This window comes from Brachyistius frenatus, unplaced genomic scaffold (assembly GCF_029030835.1).
Source record: "Brachyistius frenatus isolate BFR_SWC_R1_liver_20210118 unplaced genomic scaffold, ASM2903083v1 Contig_40, whole genome shotgun sequence".
In the NCBI taxonomy this organism is placed as follows: domain Eukaryota; kingdom Metazoa; phylum Chordata; class Actinopteri; family Embiotocidae; genus Brachyistius; species Brachyistius frenatus.
In genome coordinates, this window is record NW_027210639.1 from 2718227 (window position 1) to 2743822 (window position 25596).

General features: G+C 43.2%; 1 protein-coding gene across 1 annotated transcript; it reads left to right on the forward strand.

The window, feature by feature from the left end:
- Positions 1 to 645: 645 nt before the first annotated feature.
- On the forward strand, positions 646 to 24930 carry ibtk (inhibitor of Bruton agammaglobulinemia tyrosine kinase). The gene is made up of 29 exons (XM_069702191.1): positions 646 to 806; positions 1447 to 2327; positions 2554 to 2650; positions 2981 to 3105; positions 4496 to 4606; positions 5940 to 6110; positions 6262 to 6379; positions 6751 to 6931; positions 8451 to 8574; positions 8890 to 9066; positions 9441 to 9595; positions 11018 to 11402; positions 11542 to 11798; positions 11884 to 11970; positions 12075 to 12157; positions 12461 to 12498; positions 12604 to 12700; positions 12815 to 12916; positions 13352 to 13469; positions 13758 to 13818; positions 14766 to 14893; positions 15527 to 15639; positions 15995 to 16140; positions 16507 to 16628; positions 16839 to 16937; positions 17133 to 17288; positions 18787 to 18987; positions 22963 to 23095; positions 23639 to 24930. The coding sequence occupies exons 2-29, from the start codon at positions 2004 to 2006 to the stop codon at positions 23762 to 23764; spliced, it is 4035 nt and encodes a 1344-aa protein (XP_069558292.1). The 5' UTR covers positions 646 to 806; positions 1447 to 2003; the 3' UTR covers positions 23765 to 24930.
- The last annotated feature ends 666 nt before the right edge of the window (positions 24931 to 25596 follow it).

Consider the following 25596-nt stretch of genomic DNA (forward strand, 5'->3'; position numbering starts at 1 on the left):
CTCTAAAAGATTCCTCCAGCTCTGCTGTCACAAGGACAGATACAGGAGATCATTCCTGCCCACTGCAATAAGACTTTACAATAACTCACCTCTGGCAAAATCCATCACACAACAATAACACTGTTGACTGGGTTTCTTGGTTTGTTTGTATATAATATATATAGATATATAATGTACTGTATATACTGTGCATTTTATATTTTATATTTATATTTTTTACTGCTATTTTATTGCTATTCTATTCTATTATTCTATTCTATTCTATTCTATTCTATTATTTTATTCTATTATTTCTATTATTATCTTATTGCTTCTGTATGCTGCTGTAGCGAAAAAAAAAATTCCCCTCGGGGATTAATAAAGTAAATACCTACCTACTTGGTACTTGTCTTCTCTTATCATTAATGCATTTAGAAGATAGTCAGCATACAGTCTTTTGAGTGTGTGTTTTTTTTTTTTTTTACGTTATTCTATATAAAAGATATGGCTATAAACTCAACCCCGAGATCAAATCTGAGACATTTCCTATGACGTCATACAAACCGCACCAGCTCACTGAACTCATCCAGCGCCCCCAAAAACCAACCAATAGGAGGCCGGCGTGTTCACGCGCCGACCAATCAGAAGTCTCCGCATTAACGAGGTGTTTTGCCTGACCTGCAAAGGTTTGAGGGATCCAGCCCTGACTAGATGATCTCCGGAGAGAAAAACCCCGCCACCGTCTCTCGTTTGTAGTAATGACCCAGGGGATATACGTCGTTGATGCAACTTTCTCCATGTCCTCTTTTTTCTTTATCTAGCGGAAGGTAAGAGAAGATACGACGCTCCGGTTGTGGTGATGTGTCAGTCTGCTAAATGTCCCAAAGTATTAGCAGACTAAACGTCTCCTAATCACGCTGCACAACACGTGTCGCCTCACCGCAGGTGTCTCGTTGGCTCTCACGTTGGAAAACATATCGCACATTATGAATAGCTTGTGTGTTTGTTGGGCAGCGCGAGCTAACACCGGGGCAGCAGCGAGCGTTAGCTTGTGCACAGCTCGCTTACTGCACCAAGTTTGATGGTGAAAACAGGAAAACCCGCGAATCTTCTTCTGTTCAGGGAATTTATTCATCGTGACTCGAGACTTTAAAGTTCTGCAACACGGGATTCAACGGGCGGCGAGCAACACAGCAATGTGGCTAACTTAGCCTGTTACGTCATGACGATGTGACGTCATCACGTAACCTCCCTCGTGAACGTCAAGTTACTTCGCTGCCCAGCAAACCTGTCGGAGAGCTGATCCGAGATACCGACGAGTGTGTTCAGGTTAAACTCGTTGTGACCTTTGCACTTGCGTGTTTGGACCTCGGTGCTGCACGCAAACCGGTTTGCATGTAAACAAAGTGTGAACGTGGGTTGTTGTTGTTGTTGTTTATCACTGACGGCACTAATCTTCTTCCTCAGGTGCACTCTACAATTATGGAGTTTTGAAAACGGGCTGGAGAGTTTTGGGGGGAAAGGAGGCCTTTCCCCTCAAGTTTGATGGTTGGACTGCTGTTCCAGAAGGTCAGAGGGTTGTTGAAATTGATGCCTTTTGTAAATAACTAGATGAAAAAACTATTTTTGTAAACTTTCACATGTACGTTTTTGTATATATATATATATATAAAAAAAACCTCAGAAGTTTTGTATTTATTGAATTCTTGAATGCCATCGTATGCTGCTAGCACCTTAGTCTGTGTCCGAGTTTGGGTCGAAATGGTGGACTGAAAGAAGTCAGGCAGAGGCTGTGGGGTCGCTAGGGTGCAGTGGAACCTCAACACAAGCACAATTCTAGCACTCCAACCCGTCTCGACCTTTTGTTGGTACTTTTTTTTTCTTCCCCCCCTTTGGTTAAGTGACAGTGTCTGTTACCAACCATCGGATTGCTTTTTGAGTTCGTTTGCTATTTTTGGTGGTGGGCTGTCAGAGTAATACGCAAAAGGAGGAAGGTTCACTGTGAAGAATTGGTGGAGGTCAGGATGAGTGTGGCACCGCCGGACTGCACCCCCAAATGCCGGTCACAGCAGCATGCGGACCAGGTGGTAGCAGCGCTGACGGGTGGCTCTGAGAGACAGCTCCGGGCCTTCCTGACATCGCACTGCCACAACGCAGCCACCTGTCGGGATGCCTTCGGTCGCACAGCTCTGCACCTGGCGGCTTCGCTGGGGAAGAAGGCCCTGCTGGAGTGGCTGCTGGAGACTAAGAGTGCTGACCTGATGGTGAAGGATAAAGAATCCAGCTGGACCGCTGTGCACCGCAGCGCCTTCTATGGACAGATCCACTGTCTCATATCGCTGGTCAAGGTATGAGCTGCTGGTGGATAATCAAAAAAAATTCACTCTCTAAGTTTGTCAATGTGTTTTAGAACATAATACTAATCTTTGCTGTCGTAAAATGGAAAAAAAAACAATAAGTTATTCTGTGCTGTTTTATTATTTGGAAAACATAAAATGAGTTTTGATTAAAGGGCTTTATTTTCAGAAATGAAGAGTCAGAGTTTGACCTACATTTAAGCTTGTTTTGTTTCAGCATGGTGGACTTCTCTCCACCCAGGACAAAGAGGGTCTCTCTGTCCTGGAACTAACAATGAAGGACCGACCAACACACGTTGTGTTCAAGAACACCGGTAAGAAAAGCTGACACCCAATGATGCAACTTTTAAACGCTTACGTTTTGTTTTTGAGACGAATCACAAGGGTTATGAGCATCGTCGTGACTCGGTCTGTTTATTAACATATTTCGCACTTGTACATGCCTTGGATTTATTTTTCTCTGTGCTATATCATGTATATCTTTCTAGGCATTCAGAATTGTGTTACACATAATTCGCAAAAAGAATTTCTGACGATTGGGGCTTCCTTCTCTTCATAGCCGGAAAGAGCAGAAGTTAAATGAAGCTTCAGGTGGAGACAGTGTTGTGGCTTTGCTTACAGTCGTGTTTTCTTCGTCACTACAGATCCAACTGAAGTATACACGTGGGGAAACAACACTAACTTCAGTCTCGGCCATGGCAATCAGGAGAGCCGACAGCACCCTGAACTCGTGGACGTGTTTGCCAGGACTGAGGTTTATATCAAGCAGGTAAACTAGCGATGCACTGTTGCAGTGCCGTCTCTCAAGGGAGAGGGAAAGTGTTCTCCTCCAGCACGGGGCTTCCCCCACCCTCAAAACCCCGCTATGTCACTATCACACCAGTAATGACTTCATGCTTCAGTTCGGTGCTCACACACTTTACCTCAAAGAACAATAAAAGCCAATGCACATGGGTACTCCAGATAAGGTGCCTCACTGCCGTAAACACTCCCGTCCCCAGAGCCTTGTATGACACAACCTTCTCCTCAGAGCACAGCAGCGTTTGTAAAGATGGTTTTGCCTTACAGTTGACTCAAACTGGTTCTTACTGAATCCTCAGCTATGAAAACAATGAATATGCTTGAGAGTTTTAAATTGAACTTGTAATAAATGATTAAAGTAAATCATACAGGCAGAGTATGTAATATTGTTCAGTATGCTGTAGTGAAGCATTGACATGGTTCCTGGTTAACTGTTGATTTGGGAGATGAGGGAAAGAAGTTATTTGCGTGTAATAAGGGTCATTGTTGGTTTGTCAGGTGTGGACTGTCCTCTCTTGTATAATCTTAATTTATGATTTAGCAGAGCTGCTCTGTTAACCCATGCTGCCCGACTGTGCCAGCCAGGCTACAGTTTCAGGTGTTTGCCATGTGGATGCTCTTAGTGTGATTAATATAGCTCTGGCCCCAGTGCAGCCACCCCCAGCGGTGTGTGTGCACACCAGGTGCCAGTATCAGTAGATTATGTAATGCGTAATGGCTGTAGTTGATGTGTTTCTTAAGACTTGACATGCCTGTGTGGTTTGTGATAATTCATTTGTGCTTGGTGCCACATTATTGGTGTTTACAGAAGAAACTTCACGTGTGTTTCTTTCTGACCTGCAGAGTAATTTCATAAAGCTGGTGGGGGGGACAGGTGGATCTGATTTCATGACCACACAATGACCCAGTGGTACCGAGCGTAGTCTTTGTCTCGCTAACCCAATCCACCAGGTGCCAGAGGTTAAATATTAATTCCACAATGACATGTTTTTAATTAAATGAGCTACACTGATGTGTACGCATGTGTGTGAATCTCCACATCAATGTGATACTTTGGGAAACATCCGTGCGCTCTATTGAAGGCTTGAGGGGGCGATGTATTAGTAATGATGTTTGCTTTTCCACTTGTGCCCCGGCCTTTTATTGGCGTAGTGTTTTACTATCACTACAAGAGGATTTGGCCCGGGCACATGGAAAGAGATGCATTGCGGCCTCTGCTGTGAGGTCAATATCATAATGACAAAAGGCTTCATTAGCACAAAACACAATTTCTATACTATCGAACAATTGTTTAAACTAAAAGCAACAAGAGAAAACTCCCAACAAGGTTTGTGTTTGTTTCTGTCCTCTCCCTGCAGGTGGTCCTGTGTAAGTTCCACTCGGTGTTCCTGTCTCAGAAAGGACAGGTGTTCACCTGTGGACATGGACAGGGGGGGAGACTTGGCCACGGAGATGAACAGACTTATCTGGTGAGATTTCTGCTTGGTCAGGATGCCACATATATTTCAAAATGCTGCAAAAGAGTCCCTATTTCCCGATTTATGTATTTATTTTAAATGTACAATGTATTGAACCAAAATATTTGTATGAACCGTTATCTGGGACAAACGCGAAGGACTAGCTAGGGACTGTAAACGGACAGTTATCTCTTCAGACGTGTAAAGTTTACACTGTTTGCTTACGTCATGGCTTTAAACGAGCATTTACTAAATATTTCTTGATCAATTCCAGACAGTCGTGTTGTTCACATCTGATAAAGATGGACTTCCCTCCCTGACCGCAGACTGTACAATATATTTCAGTTTGTCTTGTGTTGTTCTGTGTGGTTAAGAGCTCGGAGCTGCTGAGCTTCGGAGATCAGATTCTGGATCTAAATATTCTTTCTAAAACATTTCGTCTTTTGGCCTAAAAATGAGTGAAATGAGTACTTATTCTTGGAACCTTAAACTTAAGTGTTCCTAGTAGGGATTTTTGGACATTGCAGGAGAGTTGGCTGAGATAAACTGTGGAAATGGGAAAAATCTTTTTATCAGGTACAGTAGAGGAGGTACTGGCATTGCCTCTGTTAAAAGGAAGGATGCTTGTGCCTGCTTTGAAATGGCATTTTAACTACACTTACATTTTAACCATCTATATTTAGATATCGTCACGTCTGATTTGATTAATATGCTAGATGCACAGTGTCTCATATCATCATCTTCATCATCATCAGCCATAACAATAGAACCATTGACAGGTGAAGCATGAAGTGTAAAATACAACAGCCTAGCAGTAAATTCTTCCCCTCATGAGGATCCTAATGTTCACTTGTTACTCAGTCTGACGGGGAGAGGTGTTGATTCATTTTGGAGACTGTAATCTGTGTTGTTGTTGAACTCCACTGAGTTATACTGAAAGGTGTTTCTAATATTTTGTCAGCCCAATTGATGTAAATTGGAGGTGTTTGTTGTCATTTACTCATACAGAAATCGTCGAGCTGTTAAAACAATTTTATTTTGAAGCACATGAAGGAAGTGTTGAGTTTGCATCAACAGTAGTTTTGCACGTTAACAGTAGCTCAGCACAGGAAATGAAGGTAACAAAGCTCTCTGACACTCAGTGTTTGAGTGACAGAATGACTTCTGTTTTGAAGTGGTAAATAAGGCAAAATTATACAAAAGGGATTATCGAGAAAACTCTGTAGTCATTAATGTCTCTTACTGTCAAGAGATGACTTGAAAATCTGAGCAGTGAGCTTGGAAAAGGTTATTAAAACTTCTACTTTCTTTTCCTAATTTTTCTTTGTTGTTGTTTTTATTCCAGATTCCTCGAATGGTGGAGGGACTGATGTCCCATCACTGCTCCCAGGTGGCCGCAGCTAAAGACCACACGGTGGTGCTGACGGAGGAGGGCTACGTTTACACCTTTGGCCTCAACACTTTCCACCAGCTGGGCCTCGCTCCTCCTCCCGCCTCAGCACATGTCCCCAAACAGGTAGGAGGTAGCGGGTGGGGGAGAGTGGAGATATGTAACAAGCTGTCTGAACTGACATTGTGTAAAGAGTTCTTCATTGTAATTTAGGTTTCTTTTTGACATGATTTCGAAACAATATCCATCATGTCTTTGTAATATGCTTTGTGTGTAGGTGTTCTCCAAGACGCTGAAAGGCAGGACGGTGATTGGAGTTGCAGCAGGGAGGTTCCACACGGTGCTGTGGACCAGAGAGGCCGTCTACACGATGGGACTGAACGGAGGACAGCTGGGTCAGTCTCAACACTGAAGGCAGCAAAACCTCAACAGGGTGGTGCAGTCAGATTCAGATGAAACTCGCAACACCGTGCAGCCATGCCAGAATAGAGGAGAATAGGTTGCTTATATATTTAGCGTTCAGCCGTGAATAATAATGTTGCAATGGTTGTGTGGTACAAATTTGAATTTACTTCTGTAGGAGAGAGGTTTGGTGAGGAGGGAAGCCCCTCCATCATGTCAGAGGTGGATGACACAAAAGGCTACTATGTGATTATTTTTATTTGTATTTTTAAGTAAAATACCAGTATCAAACACACACTGTATTAGGGCAAGTTGATATGTTGTAAAGTATATTTTCTTTACCGCCCTGTGTGTTGCTCTTCAGGTTACTTGCTGGATCCGAACGGGGAAAAGTGTGTGACGGCCCCCCGTCAGGTGTCGGCCCTGCACCACAAGGATGTTACCATAGCAATGGCGGCAGCTAGTGATGGAGCAACGGTAGTAGTGACCGAGAAGGGCGACGTTTACCTGCTGGCTGATTATCAATGCAAGAAAATGGCTTCAAAGTGAGTGAAACAGTCGGAGATCAAACACATTTACACAGACTGCATTACAGGGACTAAACAGTACATGTATTTGTCACTGAACCCAAATCCAATGCAGATATGAGATGGGACTTTTGTGTATTGTTACACCGGTGCACAAACACTTACTTATTTCCACATCCAGCAATCACAGTGGAAGCTTATCATTTATTCTGAGTCATGTTTCTGGCCACGTGGCAAATGAAAGTCCAATATTTCTTCAGCTTTATCTCTGATTTTGTTCTCCACTGTTGTTTCCAGGAGGGAAATACATGTCTCTTTGGCAGCTAAATGCTCCAATATGTTCACAGCTATCCGCTAACTGTGTTAATATACTTGTGTTGCTGGGAGTGGCAGTGTACAGTGTTTTCAGACAGATCAGAAAGAACGGTTTGTTGCAGCCAAAACTGACACTATGAGAAAATTACAGATCGGGCCGTTAAGAAATTAGCTCAAACTTTCTCTGTGAAATGTAGTGAAGCTGCAGATTCATCTGATAATTGTCTGTAGATTCATCACTATGAGAAACCAGTTCTCACAAAGTATTCACATTGTCATTTCATACATTTTTATTTTGAAATATCAGATTATAGCCACTTTAACAAAAGACTGCATCTTTGTAATGTCACACACACACAGTCCAGGTAGTTGTTCTGGAGATGTAATATAATCTCTGTAAATTTCAATTTGGGTTGATTTATAGTCTGTCAGATTGTCTGTTGACATTTAAATGTTGTTATTTTCCCATTTTCCTCGCCGACATTTAACGAACAGTCAGAATGATCACTGTTAATCAGCAGAAGTGGCTCGACTCCATAATTTAAAGCAGCCCGTTTGGCATCAGTTTTCTGTCTGCCAATCCTGACAAGGTCGGGACCGACTTCTGTCTCTGAAGCGTAAAATTCACTTGTGAATGCTTTTAATTGTGCATTTCACTTGTCAAACACGTATACAGCAACAATAGTTGCGTGTGTTCGTAATTACAGAGCGAGAGGAGATGCTGTCAAACGCTGTGTTTTAATGCAGACAAATTCATGATGTAGTTGTTGTCATTTGGGACATTTTCTGTTACACTGCAGACAAATTCATCGTTTTCTGATCACGACATAGTTAGACAAAATGAAAAATACAAGACGGATTCATAGATTGGCCATGTTGACATTTGAAATCAGTGATGGCTCTTTGACTGCTGTCTCTGATTTCCACTGATCTCTGGTGATGATGATTATGAACCATAGTATGAACTCTTTGTATTCCCTCCATGCTCATAGATGTGACTGATATGTGGTGTCTCTGCGTACAGCTGCTTGTTGCACTCAGGTTTTGTGGTCAGACCTCATTTGAAAGGCAGCTGATGGATTCAGACTTAAGTGCTGCAAATGAGTTGGTTATTGTGGCCGAGTAGCTGTAAACATGCCCACTAAATATACATTTCATGCTGTTAATATGACATCTAGTATTATTTCTTTTCTGATTATTGATTTGGATTGGTCGCCTCCAGGCAGCTCAACATCAAGAAGGTGCTGGTCAGTGGTGGCAGTCTGGACCACCGAGTGGACCCCCAGATCTTGAACGAGGGGGGAGGGGAGAAGGTGGCCATCTTGGCGTTAGATGAAGCTGGGAGGGTAAGTGCATTGTTATAAAGGGCATTGCTTTTTAGTTTGTCTTAATCCATCGTGGAGCAATAAAACTTTAGTTGAAGTTCCGCTCTGCCTCCGTTTCTAAATGCTGGATATGGAGAGGATGTGTCCTGTTGTTATTTTTACCATCACTCTATTTTTTCCTGTCGTTATCTAACCCATGCTACACAGTTCGACAGTTATACAATCCAAAATCCATCTTCCCTGTATGGTATCCTATAGATAAAAATGCTGACTAAGACTTGTCTGTGTAACTTTCCTTAAATGTTTCCCTCCTCCTTTTTGCCCTCGGCCTCTTAGGTGTTTTGCTGGCGTTCCTCCGGCAGCTCGGTGAGACAGTGCCGGTGGGCGTATGCGCGTCAGGTTTTCATGTCGGACATCGCGCTCAGCAAGAACAGCATGATGTTTGTGACTCAGGACGGGGAAGGCTTCAGTGGCGTGTGGGCTGGAGAATATAAGAAGTATGGGGAGAAGAAAGGTGAGGACTTTAGGAACAGGGTGGGCTGAGTCACTAAGTTGGCAAATGTTATGCAACAGTTAGCTAATGTTTTAAATGATCCCTTTTAATCCCTTTTAGTTAATCAGTTCAACAGGTGTGTGATTATGTCCTAATGATAAAATAAAGTTTGTGTTGCATCTTTTGAAAATGAAAGTTACAAACAGCTTCACTAAACGGATCAACATAATACTCTCTTACATCAAATCAATCAGTCAAAAAAAAACAACCCAGCAGCGCAAGTCAACAAATAGCGATAGGAGAGCAAATAACATGAAGGAATCATTAAAGAAAGTTTGTAAAAATAGGTTTCAATAACTGAAATAGATAACTGTATTATTACTTTACTCTGACTGATAGGTTTCTTGTTATCTGTGGTCATTCAGATGTGGGCACGATGTACGAACGAATCCGCCTGGAGAAACTTCCCTACGTCCACCGAGCTGTCAGCATCACCATGGACTCCAAAGGACGCAACTTTGGAGTGCTGCAGACCGACCCCAAAACGAGGTGGGAGATCTTCTATGAAGCAAGAAAATACTGTGTTCGATCAGGCACTAACACTTTGCACAGTGCCAGTTGCCAGTTTATTAGGTACAGCTATCTTAAACTAATGCACCAGTCGAATCCAACAGTCCCACCTTCATGAGGGTTATAATGTTCAGATTTTGTTGAAATGGATTTGAGAGAGGTATTAAGGTGAATAGGCCAGATAACAAACGCAGAATGTCACACATTATGATAGGCTACAGTATCATAAGTAAGATTTGACCCATGTTCCACTCCAGCAGGCTGTTTAATAACTATCAACGAACAGATTAGACACGCACTCATTTAATAGATATGCATTGAATTGCATCCTTTGCAGGTTGCGGAATCTGTGAAAGAAATCTCTGCATTATGTATACGTCTGTAATTATGATATGTGACATCCTAGCACACATTAACAGTCCCATGAGCCTTTGCACTCACCGCCCTCTCTGGCCGCTACAACGATAATCGTCCTCTCCGGATATTAAATTAGTTCTTAAAATAAACTGAGACTCGGATAAAAACATATTTTTAAAGTTTTAAAAAAGTGACTACCCACGAATTCTTTTAATTAAGAAGCTGTGTCACTCATGCATTTCTTCTATTTGATCTATTTCTTCTTTTATTTTATTTCTCCTGAGCCGGTATAAAAACGCATTGGATGCTTCAAAATTTCACACACTTCACTTTCCCTCACAGCTTCACCAGTTTAGAAACGTTGCCCTAGTTGACCCAACACCTCTACAGTATAAAGCAGTTACACAAACTCATCATAAGAACCCTCATAAAGTTATTGCTGAACTGTTCGACTGCATTCATTTTAGATCAGTTTGTACACCTGAAGCACAAAAAGAGTCTTTTAGGTCAGTTACACATGTGAAGTACGAACATGAAGAAAACAGCTTAAACACATCCTGTGTGAACAGGTGACTGAGTGTTTGAACTAAAGCGACTGAAATGTGAACAATAACTGAACTGGAGGAAGTAAATCTACAAAATCAGTATGATCTGAAGGAAGGAATATGGATGGACAGAGCAGGCTCAATAATCCCGTGTGAAGGGTGATAGTTTAATCATTAGTGGCTTTATTCACAACACCATGAAAACATCATTTTTATTACCAACAGTGAGGTAAAAACATTAACTGGTAACTCTGCCAACTAGAGGTGGAAAAATATCCCTTTTTCATTTTTGGCTAATTAACTTTAAAATGACTTTCTTTGTCTTAGCGGGTTGTCTCATCTTTATTTTTAGTTCTCCTCCCTGTTGATAATATTCCCTGCTTCATTGGGAGTCAGTGGGAAGCTTCTTGCCTTTTCTTGTGCTATGTTTCTGTTCTAAAGAGATATGGCTCAAGCAATTTTTTTTGTTTCATGTTTCCACCCTGATTATGCCTTTCAGCTTGTATGAGGTTCCCAGCATTTCTCCGTCCTCCTTCTCCCAACACTTCCGGAGCCTTCTGGACGAGGCGGACGAAATGGACAGCATCCACGACGTGACGCTTCAGGCCGGGGATCGCACCTTTCCGGCTCACAAGTACATTCTGTCCATGAGGTCCGAGTTCTTCCGGAAGCAGTTCCTGTCCGAAGACTGCGCCGTCGACGAAGAGCTCGACAAGGAGGTGAGGAAGAGCGAAGACGCCGTGGGCTGCGATTTACTCATCCTGGAAAAAGTCCCAGCGGACATGCTGGAACACGCTCTGCACTTCATCTACACGGACTCCACCGAGCTGCTGGTGCACGGAGCTCGGCCACGAGTCTCAGGGGTCTTAACGGGACAAAACCAGGTAGGATCATTATTCACTGGTGAAATGTTGCTTTAGTCTAAAACATCAGTTTGCATTGGCCTTGATGAACTGTGAGCTGTGACTCGGCTGTGGTTGTTTCATGAAAATTGTGTTCCGCCGTCTCCACTGTCTTGGCCAGGATTCAGAGCAGGAGCGGCTTATCAGCAGCCTGCAGGACTTGGGTCTGCGAGGTCGTTCGGCCCTCGAGGTGTACCGCTCCCTTCCCCCGGCCCCCACAGGCAACGGCGACAAGGCCAAGAGCAAGGGCTCCAAGCCTGGCAAAAAGGGGCGAGGAGGCAAAGGTGACAAGGCCGGAGCCAACGAGGGAGGGGCCAACCCGGTGAAAACCTTACAGGGTGTCGCCAAAAAGCTGGGCCTGGGCAGCCTGTCAGCACGGTGAGAGACCGAGTGGACTCCAAAACCAAGAGGCAACACAGTCAATGTCATCTGGTCTGATGCTGTTTTCTTTATTCCTGCGCAGACTTGATGGAGTGAAATATGAAAACGGAAGAATTAATGTTATAAACAAGAAAAGTGGCAGCAAACCCAAATTCTACCAGAAAAAATGGTGCGTATATGAGTGTTTATTAACAGTACTGGCAACAGATTAGATTCCAAATTATGAAATCAATCTTCATTTTCTCATATTTTGTTGTTTTTGTGTCTTTGCAGCTCCTATCTGTGTGATGTGACTCTGAAATCTGAAGATGGTAAAGAGTTTCCTTGTCACAAAAGCGTCCTCTGTGCGAGACTAGGTGAGATTGATCGGCCAGCACGTCACCAACAAACAAACAACACGTACAGCACAGAGATGATTTCTGTCACTCATATAAATAAACTCTATCTGCAAGTTGTTGTGTTGTATAAATATGAATCTGCAAGTTGACATATGTGCCATTTGGTTCCAAGAATAACCCGTGGAATAATGTAACCTAATACCTTTTCCAGCATTTTCCTTCTGCAGGAAATATTGAGGAAATATTAGCTTCACATGTTGGAGTAACTTCATTTGACAGCCTTTGGAAATGTATTTACTTGTGTCTCTATCTTCTCTGCAGAATACTTCAACAGTATGCTTGGAAACCCCTGGATTGAGGTACTCCAAGTCTTTTTTTTTTTTACATTTTCTGCTGGTGTATTCTTGAACCTGTCACTGGTGTGGACTCGCACCACTATAGTAATGTTATGTCGCCCCCTTCAGGCCACATCCTGTTCTGCACTGGAGATGCCGACCGGCTCGGAGATCCTGCAGGCCATTCTCGAGTACATTTACACAGATGAGTCTCCCACCATTAAAGGTAGCTCCTCAACTTTGACTGAAAGAACATTTTGAATCTGTGTTTTTGTAATGATCATTTGTCGGTTAAACTCTACTTTTAAGAGCACTTGTTCTCTTCCTTTGCCCCCGACAGAGTCTCTGAATGTGGAGTTTGTGTGCAATGTGCTGGTTGTGGCCGACCAGCTGCTCATCACACGGCTGAAGGAGATGTGCGAGGTCATCATCACTGAGAACTGTACGTCCCGTTTGTCTCCTGTCTCACCAAACTTCTTGTACTTTCCTCTTTATCTTTCACCAGCACACCTACATTTGGACATAATTCTACATTAATGTCCTGTAAATACAACAAATGAGATCGATTTGAAGGTTAAAAGCAGCAGTGAGAACTGTAGAGATGCTGACAGAGTTCTCCAGCACACTTCTGTTACTCCGTGTTTTCCGTTGGGCTGTCACGTTCTTTTATTTAAAAGTCTTAAATTCATATTCATGTGGGTAAATCCAAACCTTTTACATTTCGATTAGCCTTGTTTATTCAAGCCGAGCTTCCAATGTCTTCCTCATATGAAGTGAATACAGAATCATTTCCTGAGTAGAGGCTTTGAAAGACACAATTACATAATTGAACAGATTTCTGGCTTGTTAATTAAACTGCTTGCCTTTCTCTCCTCAGTGACTCTGAAGAACGGCGCTGAGCTGCTGGAGTTTGCGACCATGTACAACGCAGAGCAGCTAAAACTGTCCTGCATCCAGTTCATCGTGCTCAACATGGCCGCCCTGCTGGAGTCAAAGTGAGAATCTGAATTAATAACCCAGCGTGGATCACAGCTGATTCGTAGCATTTCACAATTTCCTTTGTTGTTTTCAGTCACTGCATCACAAGTCTTAATTAGAGCTATTCTAGTACATAACGACTGTGATGAAAAGTAAATGCTGCACGTAGTCTGTAAACATGTGCGTGGAGATTTAGGTCTCTACAGAGGACTCCTAGTCGCACCACAGGAGAGAAGTAAAAATATGTTTTCTCATGGATACGCGTTTGTCCCTCTGCTCCTTTTGTTCTTGCTGCGCTGCCTCAGAGCTTTGGATATTCTTAGTGACGAAGTGCTCGTGGAGCTTTCTGCCGCCTACAGGAGGATGGTGAGTCACCTCCCTCTCACAAACATCCCAGGCTGCGTCAGACTTCCCATGATTTCACTGTCTGCTCATTATTTGTCTCTTTTCAACCAAATAACATGCGAATGCTGTTAAACAGCTTCTTCAACATACGAGAGCCTTAATGTATCGAAGACATCAGTGAGGGTTTGATAAGGACTCTCCAGACTCACTGCATTGCTTTCATCACAGTGAGGAATCATCCTATCAGAGGAAGAGGAGTCTGTTTTCTTTGTTAGATTGCAGCCACCAGACACTCTGGAGTAAAAGTAGCGCCTCTTGGGGAAAACTCGGGTACTTCTCACACACTTGAGGGCTTGTGGGAAATGTACAGAGAAATACATTCACTTGTAGTTTGTGGTGCTGTTGAATTGAAGTGTTTTTTTTTTTTTTTGTGTGTGTGTTTACTGTGCTTATTTACATCCGAGAGGTTCAGACTAAATAACAAAAACACGTCACTGGATATTGCAGTGGAGGACAAAAGCAACACAAACGACATCCTCACAGGAATTCAGTCGAGTCTTCACATCAAAACCTGTAACTGGTTCAACATTAGAACAATCATGGAGGAGGAATTCATTGGTGTCACACGGCATTACTATCACTGAGGTGTAAGTGCACCATAAAAATACATCAAAACTCCTGGAGCTCGATGATTGATGTGTTTAAATGTGGTGTAACTTCGTAAGGCAGCAGTACTTGTGATATTCAATGTTCCAAAAATGAGAAGTCAAATGTATGATGGCAGATAGTATGAAGGGTCTGAATGTCTGAGCTGATTTAACTGAATGGCAGTTTCTTCTCTTGTGGTTCTTGTATTTCAGTGTAAATCAAAGTCCAAATCCTGATGAGACACAGTGTGCTGCATCACTGAGTTAACAGCAGGACTGACAGATTGACTGTTACAGTGGTTTTTTTTAATTGGTTTTCAGATCCCTGCAATGCAAAAGCGTGTCATCACTCCGTGGCCGGGTGCACCAGACCTCAGTGTGTATGAGGATGAAGACTGGGACTCCGAATTCAGCCCCAAACCAGAAGCAGAACTGGATCACTCCTGCAGGTACGCAAGCAAGAATTAGATTCTGCTGCATTTTCATTACTGCGTCAAAACAAGGGCTCCTTGTTTTTCTTTTTAATGAAAGACGCAGAGCAGCAGAAACCGGCAGGAAGGAAAATGCATCCGGTGGAACGAAAACGCTCAAAAACATGCGTCTTCAAAGTTTATGTTTCGTCAGAGAAGACGAGAGACTGAAGTTGATTGTTTTCATGTTCAGTGTCAATTCATTCATGAAGCTGCTGCATTACAGGCTCAGAACAAGAGTGTTCTCTGCTGTTGTCCAAAGATGGTGTCGTTCCTACATCAGGCACCATCAGGGTTTTTGTCTTGTTTCCTTCTGTGTCAGGTTGATGAGTGAAAAAAATCATTTATGTAAAAGGAAAATCACACACACGCACACACACACACACACACCACGCACACCCCCCCCACACACACACAGTGATTCTCATTTTATTCTGAATCTTGCAGCTCTAGTTTTTTGATTCAGTGTTTTTTAAACATGGTTTTGTAACTACTAAAGTTTGTAGCTAAAAAGTAGGAAGTATCTGTAAGTCTCTGCAGACCTCTTTAAACCTCTGAAACATGTCCCAAATATAAAGCTGCTGATAACTGTACAACGTTGTGTGTCCTCAGAGAAATCCTGTTAAAGAAGGCCAAGATGAAGGCTAAAAAGAAACCAAGGAGACGCTCTGACAGCTCAGGGGGATACACACTCTCTGATATCATCCAAAGCCCTCCTGCTGCAGGTACACACACACACACACACACACACACACACACACACACACACACACACACACACACACACACACACACACACACACACACACACACACACACACACACACACACACACACACACACACACACACACACACACACGCGCGCACAGCCCACACGCACATATACACACACATATACACACACATATACACACACACACACACACACACACACACACGTTTTTCACTTCATACCATCATTCATGTTATATTCACATGACAAACAGCCTTTTTCACACCTGTCTGCTACTTATTTAAAGAACCTGGCTGTTGTTAATAAGCCGTCATACTTCCACTGACACACACTCCTTCTGCTCAGTGGTGTCGCCGTGCCTGGTGAAGTCGGGGAAGGCGAACTCCACCGAGTCCCTGCAGGAGCTCCTAACATCGGACTCGGAGGGCAGCTACATGGGGGTGGGCAGTCCCAGAGACATGCAGTCACCCGTCTTCCACGACAGAGCCGAGGTCAGTTTTATATTGATGCAGCGTACGCTTACTGTTAGCAGGGTGAAATAATATCCAACAACTCCAGGGACTCCTCTGTTAATGACTTAATGCTGCTCGCTAATAAGTTGAGCAGACAACCATTACACAAACTAATGTATAATTACACTTTGAGTAATTATTTATGTTAGATGAGAGTTAAACAGGACATCTGCTAAATAGTGCATATGCTAAATGTGTCTTTGTTAACTTTCAGACAGATATTCAACAATGTCTGTTTGTTATAATAATTCAGATTTAACACAACAGAATATCGCCGAGCCAGAGAAGGGCAACAGAGCACTGAAAGTAATACTGGGGAAATCACTGAGTGTTTGTTTTCATCAGCGGGATGAGAAGGCTTTTAGTCAGAGGCTGAAGACTCCACCCAGCACTCCGACATCCCTGAAGAACGACCTCCCAACTCCCCCCAACTCCGCTCCACAAACCATCCCCAAGGTCCTGCCCTGGTGAGGGACCTCACAGTCCGAAACCGCTTTTAAACATCTTTTCATGTCTTTACTAGCTTCACTTAAACTTGACATCCTCCTATTTTACTTTGAGGAGATGGTTTATGCAAAGGAGGACTTTTTTTTTTTCATCCCTAGTTAATAAATAATAACTCCTGAAAATGGAGCTGCGTAGCCGACATAGTGTGACGGTGTTTTTACAATCTGCAGTCCCGCTCGCGCTCCTCCAGTCTGGGATCTGAGAACCATCATGGACATGGAAGCCAACTCTCTGCAGACTCTCGGAGCAACGCCTAAAAGCCCTGGGAGGTGGGTGGAGGAATGATTTCTAGCAAAGGAGCAAAGGATTCTATGGTGGCCACTTATTGTGGTCGGTGGGAGCCCGTGTTCAATGCGTACCCTTCAACTGTAATGCATTTTTTATGTTTTAAGTGTAAATTGTGTCCTATTACGCCATCTGTGCGCGTTAATAAAGATTACTGTTATTTCCATATCTGCCCTCAGTGTCGGCAGCAGCACCAAGCCCTCCCCCGTTTCCACCAAACTGTCCCAGAAGCAGAGGAAGATGCTGGCCATGGCCAACAAGGAGGCCAGTGTGGAGTCCACGGCATCCAAACCCACCCCCACAGTCACCCCATCCAAAAGCAGTGGGAAGGCCTGGTGAGTGAGCCCAGATATGAAGACCACTTCTGCTAACAACTCTCTTAAATAGCTTTCTGGTTCCTTTGATGGGCTTACAGCCGCTCACTGGGACACCAGGAGATATTAGATTGACAGACAGAAGAGATTTGTGTGTTTTTGTGCAGTGTGCTTTGTGAATCTATCAGTTTTCTTTCAGCCTGAATGAGCTCTGTAATGGCCAGAATTAGAAACAGGAAGCTCCTTTGTCAGAAATTGGTTTCATACAGGAAAAATATTGCTCTATTTTTAGTTGGGGGGGGGGGGGGAGTCATTTCACTTGTATCCTTTATGTCAACAGTGTTTGTGTTTTTAGTGGCATCTGGCACACGTTTTCAGATATATACATACAAACAGAACTCCATGATATTAGTGGAAAAGTTTCACTTGTGTTTCGGGTCTTACTTTCCCCACCTCCTCTTAATAAGAGTGTCGCAGATGATCCGTTCTACAGGGAAGGAAAAGTCCGTTCTGGCAACAAAATGAAACATTCAGTGATTGTTTCTCTTGGTACTAAATCAACTCCTCCCACTCACCTGCTTTAAACTGTAGATTTAAAAATGAGATCTGGTGAACACATCGGGGGGGGAGATACTTTTTCTTTTTACTCCTAATCACAACGGGCTCTATTCTACTTGTTTAACTGGATAATCTGAGTGTAAAGTAAGACGCATGGTTCAAAGAGCTGATACTTAGTCTTAATTACTCAGAGTATCATCTCTCATTGCCTTTAAGAGTCAGTGCACATTGACGTATTGCTATCGTAACGGTGGATTTGCCAAGTTCTAGGAAGGAATGCTTCTCTGCAGCGGAAACGGATCTCCAGGAGCGACTGAGTCCTTCACATTAGGATATTTGTATTTTTAATCTATTGTATTTTTGTAGGAGCAGATTACTCTTTTAGGGTTTCTGTACTGCACCATTTTGTTAGTTACTTTGATGATTAGAGAGGTCACACTATATATAGTTATGGCTACACATCTATACGCATAGTAATATCACGATTTCATATACTGCTGTGAGACTGAAGAGACTCCAACAAACACAGCTTCAGCTGCTTGTAACATTGTGTCAAAAATGCGATATTGAGTGTTATTGATCTGACCTATTATATACTCTGCCTTGATCGCAGTAAAGTATTTGATCTTTTAGGCTCTCTCTTATTGGGTGTGATGTTAGTTTGGACAGCGTGAGCGTGTGAGACAGCCTTAAAGTGGAAACCAGCATGAAAACCAACATGCCTACGGCTGCTCACATGGGTGCAAGTACATTTACTATCAATGTGGGTGCTGGAAGGGAAAAGACTGCTGCATCAGTCTGAAACGAGCAAAAACACCTGTGTTGCCCTCTGCGCTGCTTTGTGCCTGTTGTAAGATGAAGCCCAGCAGGTCACTCCATCTTTGTAGGAGCAGGCGTAACAGTACTCTTACTGTAATTAATGCACCTTCTTTCTCCGCCTGTCATTTGCTTCCACCTGCAGGGCGACAGCCGTCCAGTCTCCGCCCTCCTCATGTTCATTTCGGGCTCTGCTGGAGGAGGAGGAGAACCAGTTGATCACAGTGGGACAAACAAGAACCCCGAGGGGGCAGAATAACCTGGGATCCCCCGTCACCGCCACGCCGGCTGCCAGGAGGGTCACGTTCAAATGTGCTGAGAGCAGCGAGCCAGAGAGACCCACTGGGTGAGTAAAACACTTCCACATTATAGTGACGGGAGAAAAGGACCGGGTGACAAGAGATGTTACTTTCTGTGATTTTGAATCGAGTCACACACAGCAGAAATCGATTTTTGTAATAATTTCAGATGAAACGAAAAAGGTGTAACTTAACAGTGAAGCACCCCAACAGTGAACAGTACATGTATGTACTCTGTACTTCAGTGCATACATGTAGTCAACTTGCATAAAGAACTTTGTAAAAAAAATTATAAGCTGCACACCCCCACAAACATTTCTTTGCTTTTCCTGTTAGTCAACTTAACTGCCAGTTACAAATTACAGTGCGTTTCATTTGCAGCTCATTTGGTTTGTCACACAAGGAACTAGAGTAAGAGACAGTGTGTAGTGCTCCTCTTTCTTTTTGTTGTGACTCAGATCTATAGATTGGCCCAGTCTTCAACCCCCTGGTACACAACACACACTGAAGCAGAAACACACATCAGATCTTCTGCCACACCTTTGACTTCCTCTGTTCTTGTACTGCTGTTTTCCACTTGGAGGCGCTGTTGAGGTGTCATCATCAAGCTGCTGTTAGGTTTGAGCTCCATAGAAACCCTCCAGATACCCGTCTGTCTTTGAAGTCATTAGATACAGGAAAACAGGAATATTGTGTTAATTTGGCACAAACATGCACCGGTTTGACGTTAAGGAATAAAAGGGGAAGTAACAATAAGTGTTTATCTCAGACTGAAGAATACAAGTTGTAACTCTGAAGAGACGACTAACAGGATTTCGTCCAGTGAGACAGCTTGAGAGAGGCGTGATGCTCCGGTCTGAGGTGAACAGCTCTTAATGACCCAGTACAGCTGAGCTGACCTGCACACACCGAGTCACTCTGACCTTTACAACCTGACAGCTCCATAAACACAGCAAGCACAGACGCTGTTCAAAGCTGCAATACTGTTTAGATAATGCCTATTACGTGTGTGTGCGTACGTGTGTGTGTGTGTGTGTGTGTGTGTGTGTGTGTGTGTGTGTGTGTGCGTAAGACTGGAAGCAATATTAGACCGTCCCTGCAGGTTGTTATTCATTCAGGTCTTGTGAAGTGAAGTGTGTAAGTGCATCTCTTTTATCTGATTTCATACTTCCTCCGCTGTATGTTTGCCGTCGCTTCATGTTGCAATGTCAAGAGCAGACTTCTAGATATTAAACAGCTGTGTGAGTCAGTCTAGTGAAGTCGGTGATGTTAATCAGAATTGATAAGGGCAGCCCTCATGTCACAACGGATCACAGAACAGGAAGCAGGTTTCAGGTCTCCCCACCCGCCCCCTTTTTTTGGGGGTATTTGGAGCAGAGACGGACGAGTTCAAGGCTCAGGAAGCAGCAGAAGCCGCTTCGTACATTCTCATGGCCGCCTTCAGGGACACTTTCCACATACCAAGTACACTTTAATAGAGATGCCTTTATAATCTTTGATTGAATGTCAGACATTTTCTCTCTGCTATGGTCTCCTCCAAATATTTCCAGAGGTGTCTCTTGGCCAGATGAACACACACACACACACACACACACACACACACACACACACACACACACACACACACACACACACACACACACACACACACACACACACACACACACACACACACACACACACACACACACACACACGCCCCACTTTCCATATGGCTTTAACAGACATCATAATGAGTGATTTGGAAAAAAAACATTTGGCCTCAATTATAACAAACTATGATATAAAATAAGCACAGAATAAGAAATCACTTAAAGCACACACAAATCAGGCTGCAGGGACGTCATGTCATCTATAAGACATGTCATACTTTACATGTCAGGCAGAATAAATTCTCAGGATCCTCGTGGAATGAGAAAAAAGCAACACAAGAATCAAAGAGTGTAAATAATTGGAGAGGAAGTCGCGTATTCTGCAGTCTGGAGAAATATTTCTAGAGGTAAATGTATTTATGCAGAGCAATTCATATTCAAGGCTTCCCCCAGCTGCTTTACAGAAACTAACTTTAAAGAGATGGCATTCATAAAAATGTGAACATGTGTGTACATTCAGAGCCCCGGATGTAATAATGAAAATAAAGATGTTAAAAAGAAATGAACAAGAAGGCAGCAGAAAATAACAGAGGAGTTTAAGCCTGCTTTCAAACACAGTTAAATGTGGGGCCCATTTTAGGTTGTCAATGGGTACCTGTCCGCTAGCAACTTGGCTTTATCAACTTCAAAGATGGTGTCAGTGTGTATTATTCTGATTTCTCCAAATGGTTGGAAAATGTTTTATTGCCAGTTTAAGATGACAAAAGGCAGATTTGGTTACAGATTTAATGAGGCGCACTCAGACACACACACACACACACACACACACACACACACACACACACACACACACACACACACACACACACACACACACACACACACACACACACACACACACACACACACACACACACGGTTCATTCACACTCCATGCCGATTACTACGTCGGGAACCTTCACCGTTATTTGGCTGCTGCCAGGAAATGATCACGGGTGCACACTTGATACATTTATCATAACCAAGTATAACACTGCTGGCCAACTTACTGCAGGTGAACTCTCCTCTCAGACTGAAGCAGAGGTGAACCAGGTGTTTAATACGTCTGTAGTGATGCGCAATTATAAGATGTCATTAGTATGCGACGATCCCTGTTATTAAATGTGTAGTTTTAATCATAACAGACAGGTTTACCTGTGAGGTAGTTGTTGGGCTGCATGAAGGAAAAATGTATTTTGTTTTCCTGTTTTGAGTTCTGCAGTAAGCAGACAAACTATAACCTCTGGGTTTAGAGATGGGCTTCATTGTATGTTTGGTTGTGATCAATTAGCCTGATGAGAGGAGCTTAGTATATTTAAAGGGGCCTCTTTAGGATGGAGAGGTGTGTGGGCAGAGTTACAGAGAAGGTAACAGCCATTTTGATTGAGAAGCTGTTGACTTTTTGGTCTAGAATTTGTTTGGTTTTTGTTGTTGTTTTGCAAACATTGTTGTTGTTTGCAAAAATTTTCTACCTGTAAATATATATCTGCCACAAATCTGCACTTCTGGGAGACGCACAATAAATTGCACCATCACTGCCTACGACTACGCCATTTGTTTTTGTTATCTGAGGGCTGAGGTTGAACTCCGTCACAGTAACTATTCTCCAATTCATTGTTTTGATTGACAGTGAGACAAGATGAGCAGTCCTGTTGCAGACAACCAAAAGTTCAGTTACTATCTGAATAATAGACTGAATGGGTTTTTGGGCCAATATAGAAGTCATCAGAAAAAATGATCTGTAAAGCCACATATCTGCATGAATAGGAGCAATGTAGTTGTAGTAGATTGTATAACTTGGTAGTAGTTGTGTGAAGCGATGAAAGAGAACAAGTATTGAACCCTGTGGAACGTGTTATTGCATTGTTTACTACTCCAACGGAGACAATAAGCTTCCTGTTGTGTGAACATGATTTAAACCACTTTAATCCAGTGTGTCCTACCTAGTTTCATCCAACAATATGTTGTGATCCACTGTATCAAATGCAGCGGCAGTAAAAAAAAAAAAGAATAAAAAAAAAAAAGTTAAAAATAAGTTTTAATAAGAGCGGTCACAGCTCTGCGATTGTGAGGAAACCCAGACTCTGTAACAGAGATGCTTTTTAAATTGAGTCCAGTTACGCAGTCGTACCAGAGGTTTGTTAGAGCAGGTGGACAGGCGGCCGTCAGGAGGAGTTGACTCAACCTGTAACCACCTATGAAGACACTTGTTGTTTTCACTATCACAGCGCAGTCACTGATACCCATCTCTCTCTCTCTCTCTCTCTCTCTCTCTCTCTGTGTGTGTGTGTGTGTGTGTGTGTGTGTGTGTGTGTGTGTGTGTGTGTGTGTGTGTGTGTGTGTGTGTGTGTGTGTGTGTGTGTGTGTGTGTGTGTGTGTGTGTCCCCTCAGGCCGTGGGTGCTGGGTGCAGTGGGCAGCCCTCTCCTCTCCTCCCTGGTGACCTTTGCTTCCATCGTGGAGGAGGAGAAGCAGCAGGAAGCTGCACTGATCCGCAGTCGAGAGAAGCCGCTGGCGCTCATCCAGGTAACGTGTTTTATCTGTGTGTCTACGCTCTCACTCTCTCTCACACACACACACACACACACACACACACACACACACACACACACACACACACACACACACACACACACACACACACACACACACCTACTATGTACAGCTTCCATGAGCATCATCCTGGTAGAAACAGCGGTGGCCCTTCAGGGCGATATGTCTGCTCTCTGTCTTTTTCTCTCTGGCCGACGTTGATCTAATGAATATCAGATTGTACAGTGCTGGTTAGAAATGAGCTGCCTCCTGGTTGTCGTGTGACAGCCCTCTCTGCTCCTCTCCGGCTGTTGCCAGACTTTTGTCAGTGCCTTAAAAAAAAAAAAAAAAAACACTTTTTTTTTTTTTTTTCCCCTTCTGTGGTTTTCTGGTTGCCATTATGTAAAACACTCTTATTACCATTAAGCTTTCAGTGTCAGCGTTTTCCTTTTTACCCTCAAATAAAGTGTGGTTTCATAAATACCCACAGTATCCCCAGATCCATCTCTTTTTCTCCTCATTTTTCTGTCCTCATAGATTGAAGAGCGGGCCATCCAGGACCTTCTGTTCCACTATAAGGCGCGTGACCACCCAGATGAGCTGATAGTGGTGGAGAGGTCGTCCAGAGGCCCCATAGCAGCTCCGACCTGGAACAAACACTGATGTTTCACAGCGCAACCGCTAAGTACCATCAACGTGAGAACATCTCGTCCAATTGTCACTCCGTAGTGTTGGCAGCGTCCCTGCTGCAGCCCCCCACCCCCCCCCATCAGATCCATCAGTGCGTGTTGAAGTGTACCTCAGACTCATCCAGCCCGGTTTAAGATGAGTCTGGAGCTAAACTATGCTTCCTTCTGCAGTGTTACTTTAGTTTTATTGCTGCTCTGCATTTCGTTACGTAAGAAAGAGAATAAATGTTTTCCATAAATGAATGTTGTCCTGAAGAGAAGTTTTGGACCGCCTGGGATTAGCACAGCATATTTCTCTCTTTCTATCTTTTGCTGGATTTATACTGTCTTTACTCGGCAAAACAATTATATCAAAAGTAAACAACTTTCCCGAAACATATATTGTCAGAAGTTGAAGTTGCCAAAGATGTGAAAATATACTAAGATGTTGGGTCCAAACTCCATCACTACGAGTGTGTGTGTGTGTGTGTGTGTGTGTGTGTGTGTGTGTGTGTGTGTGTGTGTGTGTGTGTGTGTGTGTGTGTGTGTGTGTGTGTGTGTGTGTGTGTGTGTGCGCGTGTTAAATCAGTGGAAGCTCTTAATGTGATGAAGGAAGTAAGATGGCCAATGATCAACTGTGACAGAGCATCAGCTGCACTTAACAACTAAAGTGAGCTGTTTACGAAGGCGGTACGTTTCCCTTTGTAACATCTCCATTGTGACTGTTTGACTCGGCAGATTTGCAGTGACGTAGTAACATTGCTGGACTCCAGTAAATATGTAGTTTGAACTCAAACGCAACGCACATTTGTCATCGTTAAGATACATGATTTAATGCAGCTACAGTGAATGCTAAAGCAAGATTATACTCAGTAGGTGTGATTGTGTGGAACTGGTTATCACTAGTGTGTTTTAGAGTTGATGGTGTGCCTTTATAAAAGAATGACATATACAATATAGACAGTTTAAAGCAGCTACAAGTCTTTAGTTTATTTCTTCATCAGTTCCATCAGCTCTCTTCCCGGAGCCAGTATAAGCTTGGTAGGCACTTCAGATCTGGACCATCTATTCTCATCTTCATACAATATTTGTGCGCGTGTGTATCACTTCAGGATGTGAAAAGAAAATGGCATGCAATAATAAAATATCTCATCTGTGCAATTGGTGTGTCTCCTTTCTGTATTTCAGGTTAGAGTGATGAGACGAGTTCAATTTTCTCAATAATTTAAATACTTAAATTTTCTATCGCAGTCATTTACTGAATAATGTGGCTCTCATAGCGTCTTAATAAAAATAACATTTAATCTCCTGATCTCCTGACACGTCATCTGGCCTGCATGAGCAAAGGACCATTATCGAGTCTCAACCTGTGATTAACTGCGATGACCCTGATCTGAGCGCAGAGTGTTGCGATAGAGGGATTTTATTGGTTGTAATTACAGGTAGAGCATCACATCGGAAGTCAGGGGGAGACGGCTCGTGGGCAAAATGTTAATTACTCATTAGGATCCATTAGGCAGCGCGGAGACGACACATGGATCAAAGCCTTGGAGAGAAAGTCTTCCTTTTGACTCCCACTGGTGCGACCTGGAAACCAATGAGGGTTTTTTTTTTTCAAAAGGACTTCATCCTGTTTGTGCTCTGAATTAAAATGCAGTGGTTCGGCATTAGTGTACTGACGCATGACATGTTTTGAAATTAGACTGTCGAGCACAATAAAGCAGCTGACATAAGGAACTGGAGCTCATGCGCTCTCTCCATGTTGATGTGCGTTAATGTGGGAGTTGTAGAGCGGTGGTTCCCCAACCGGTTGAAGTCAAGTTCCCC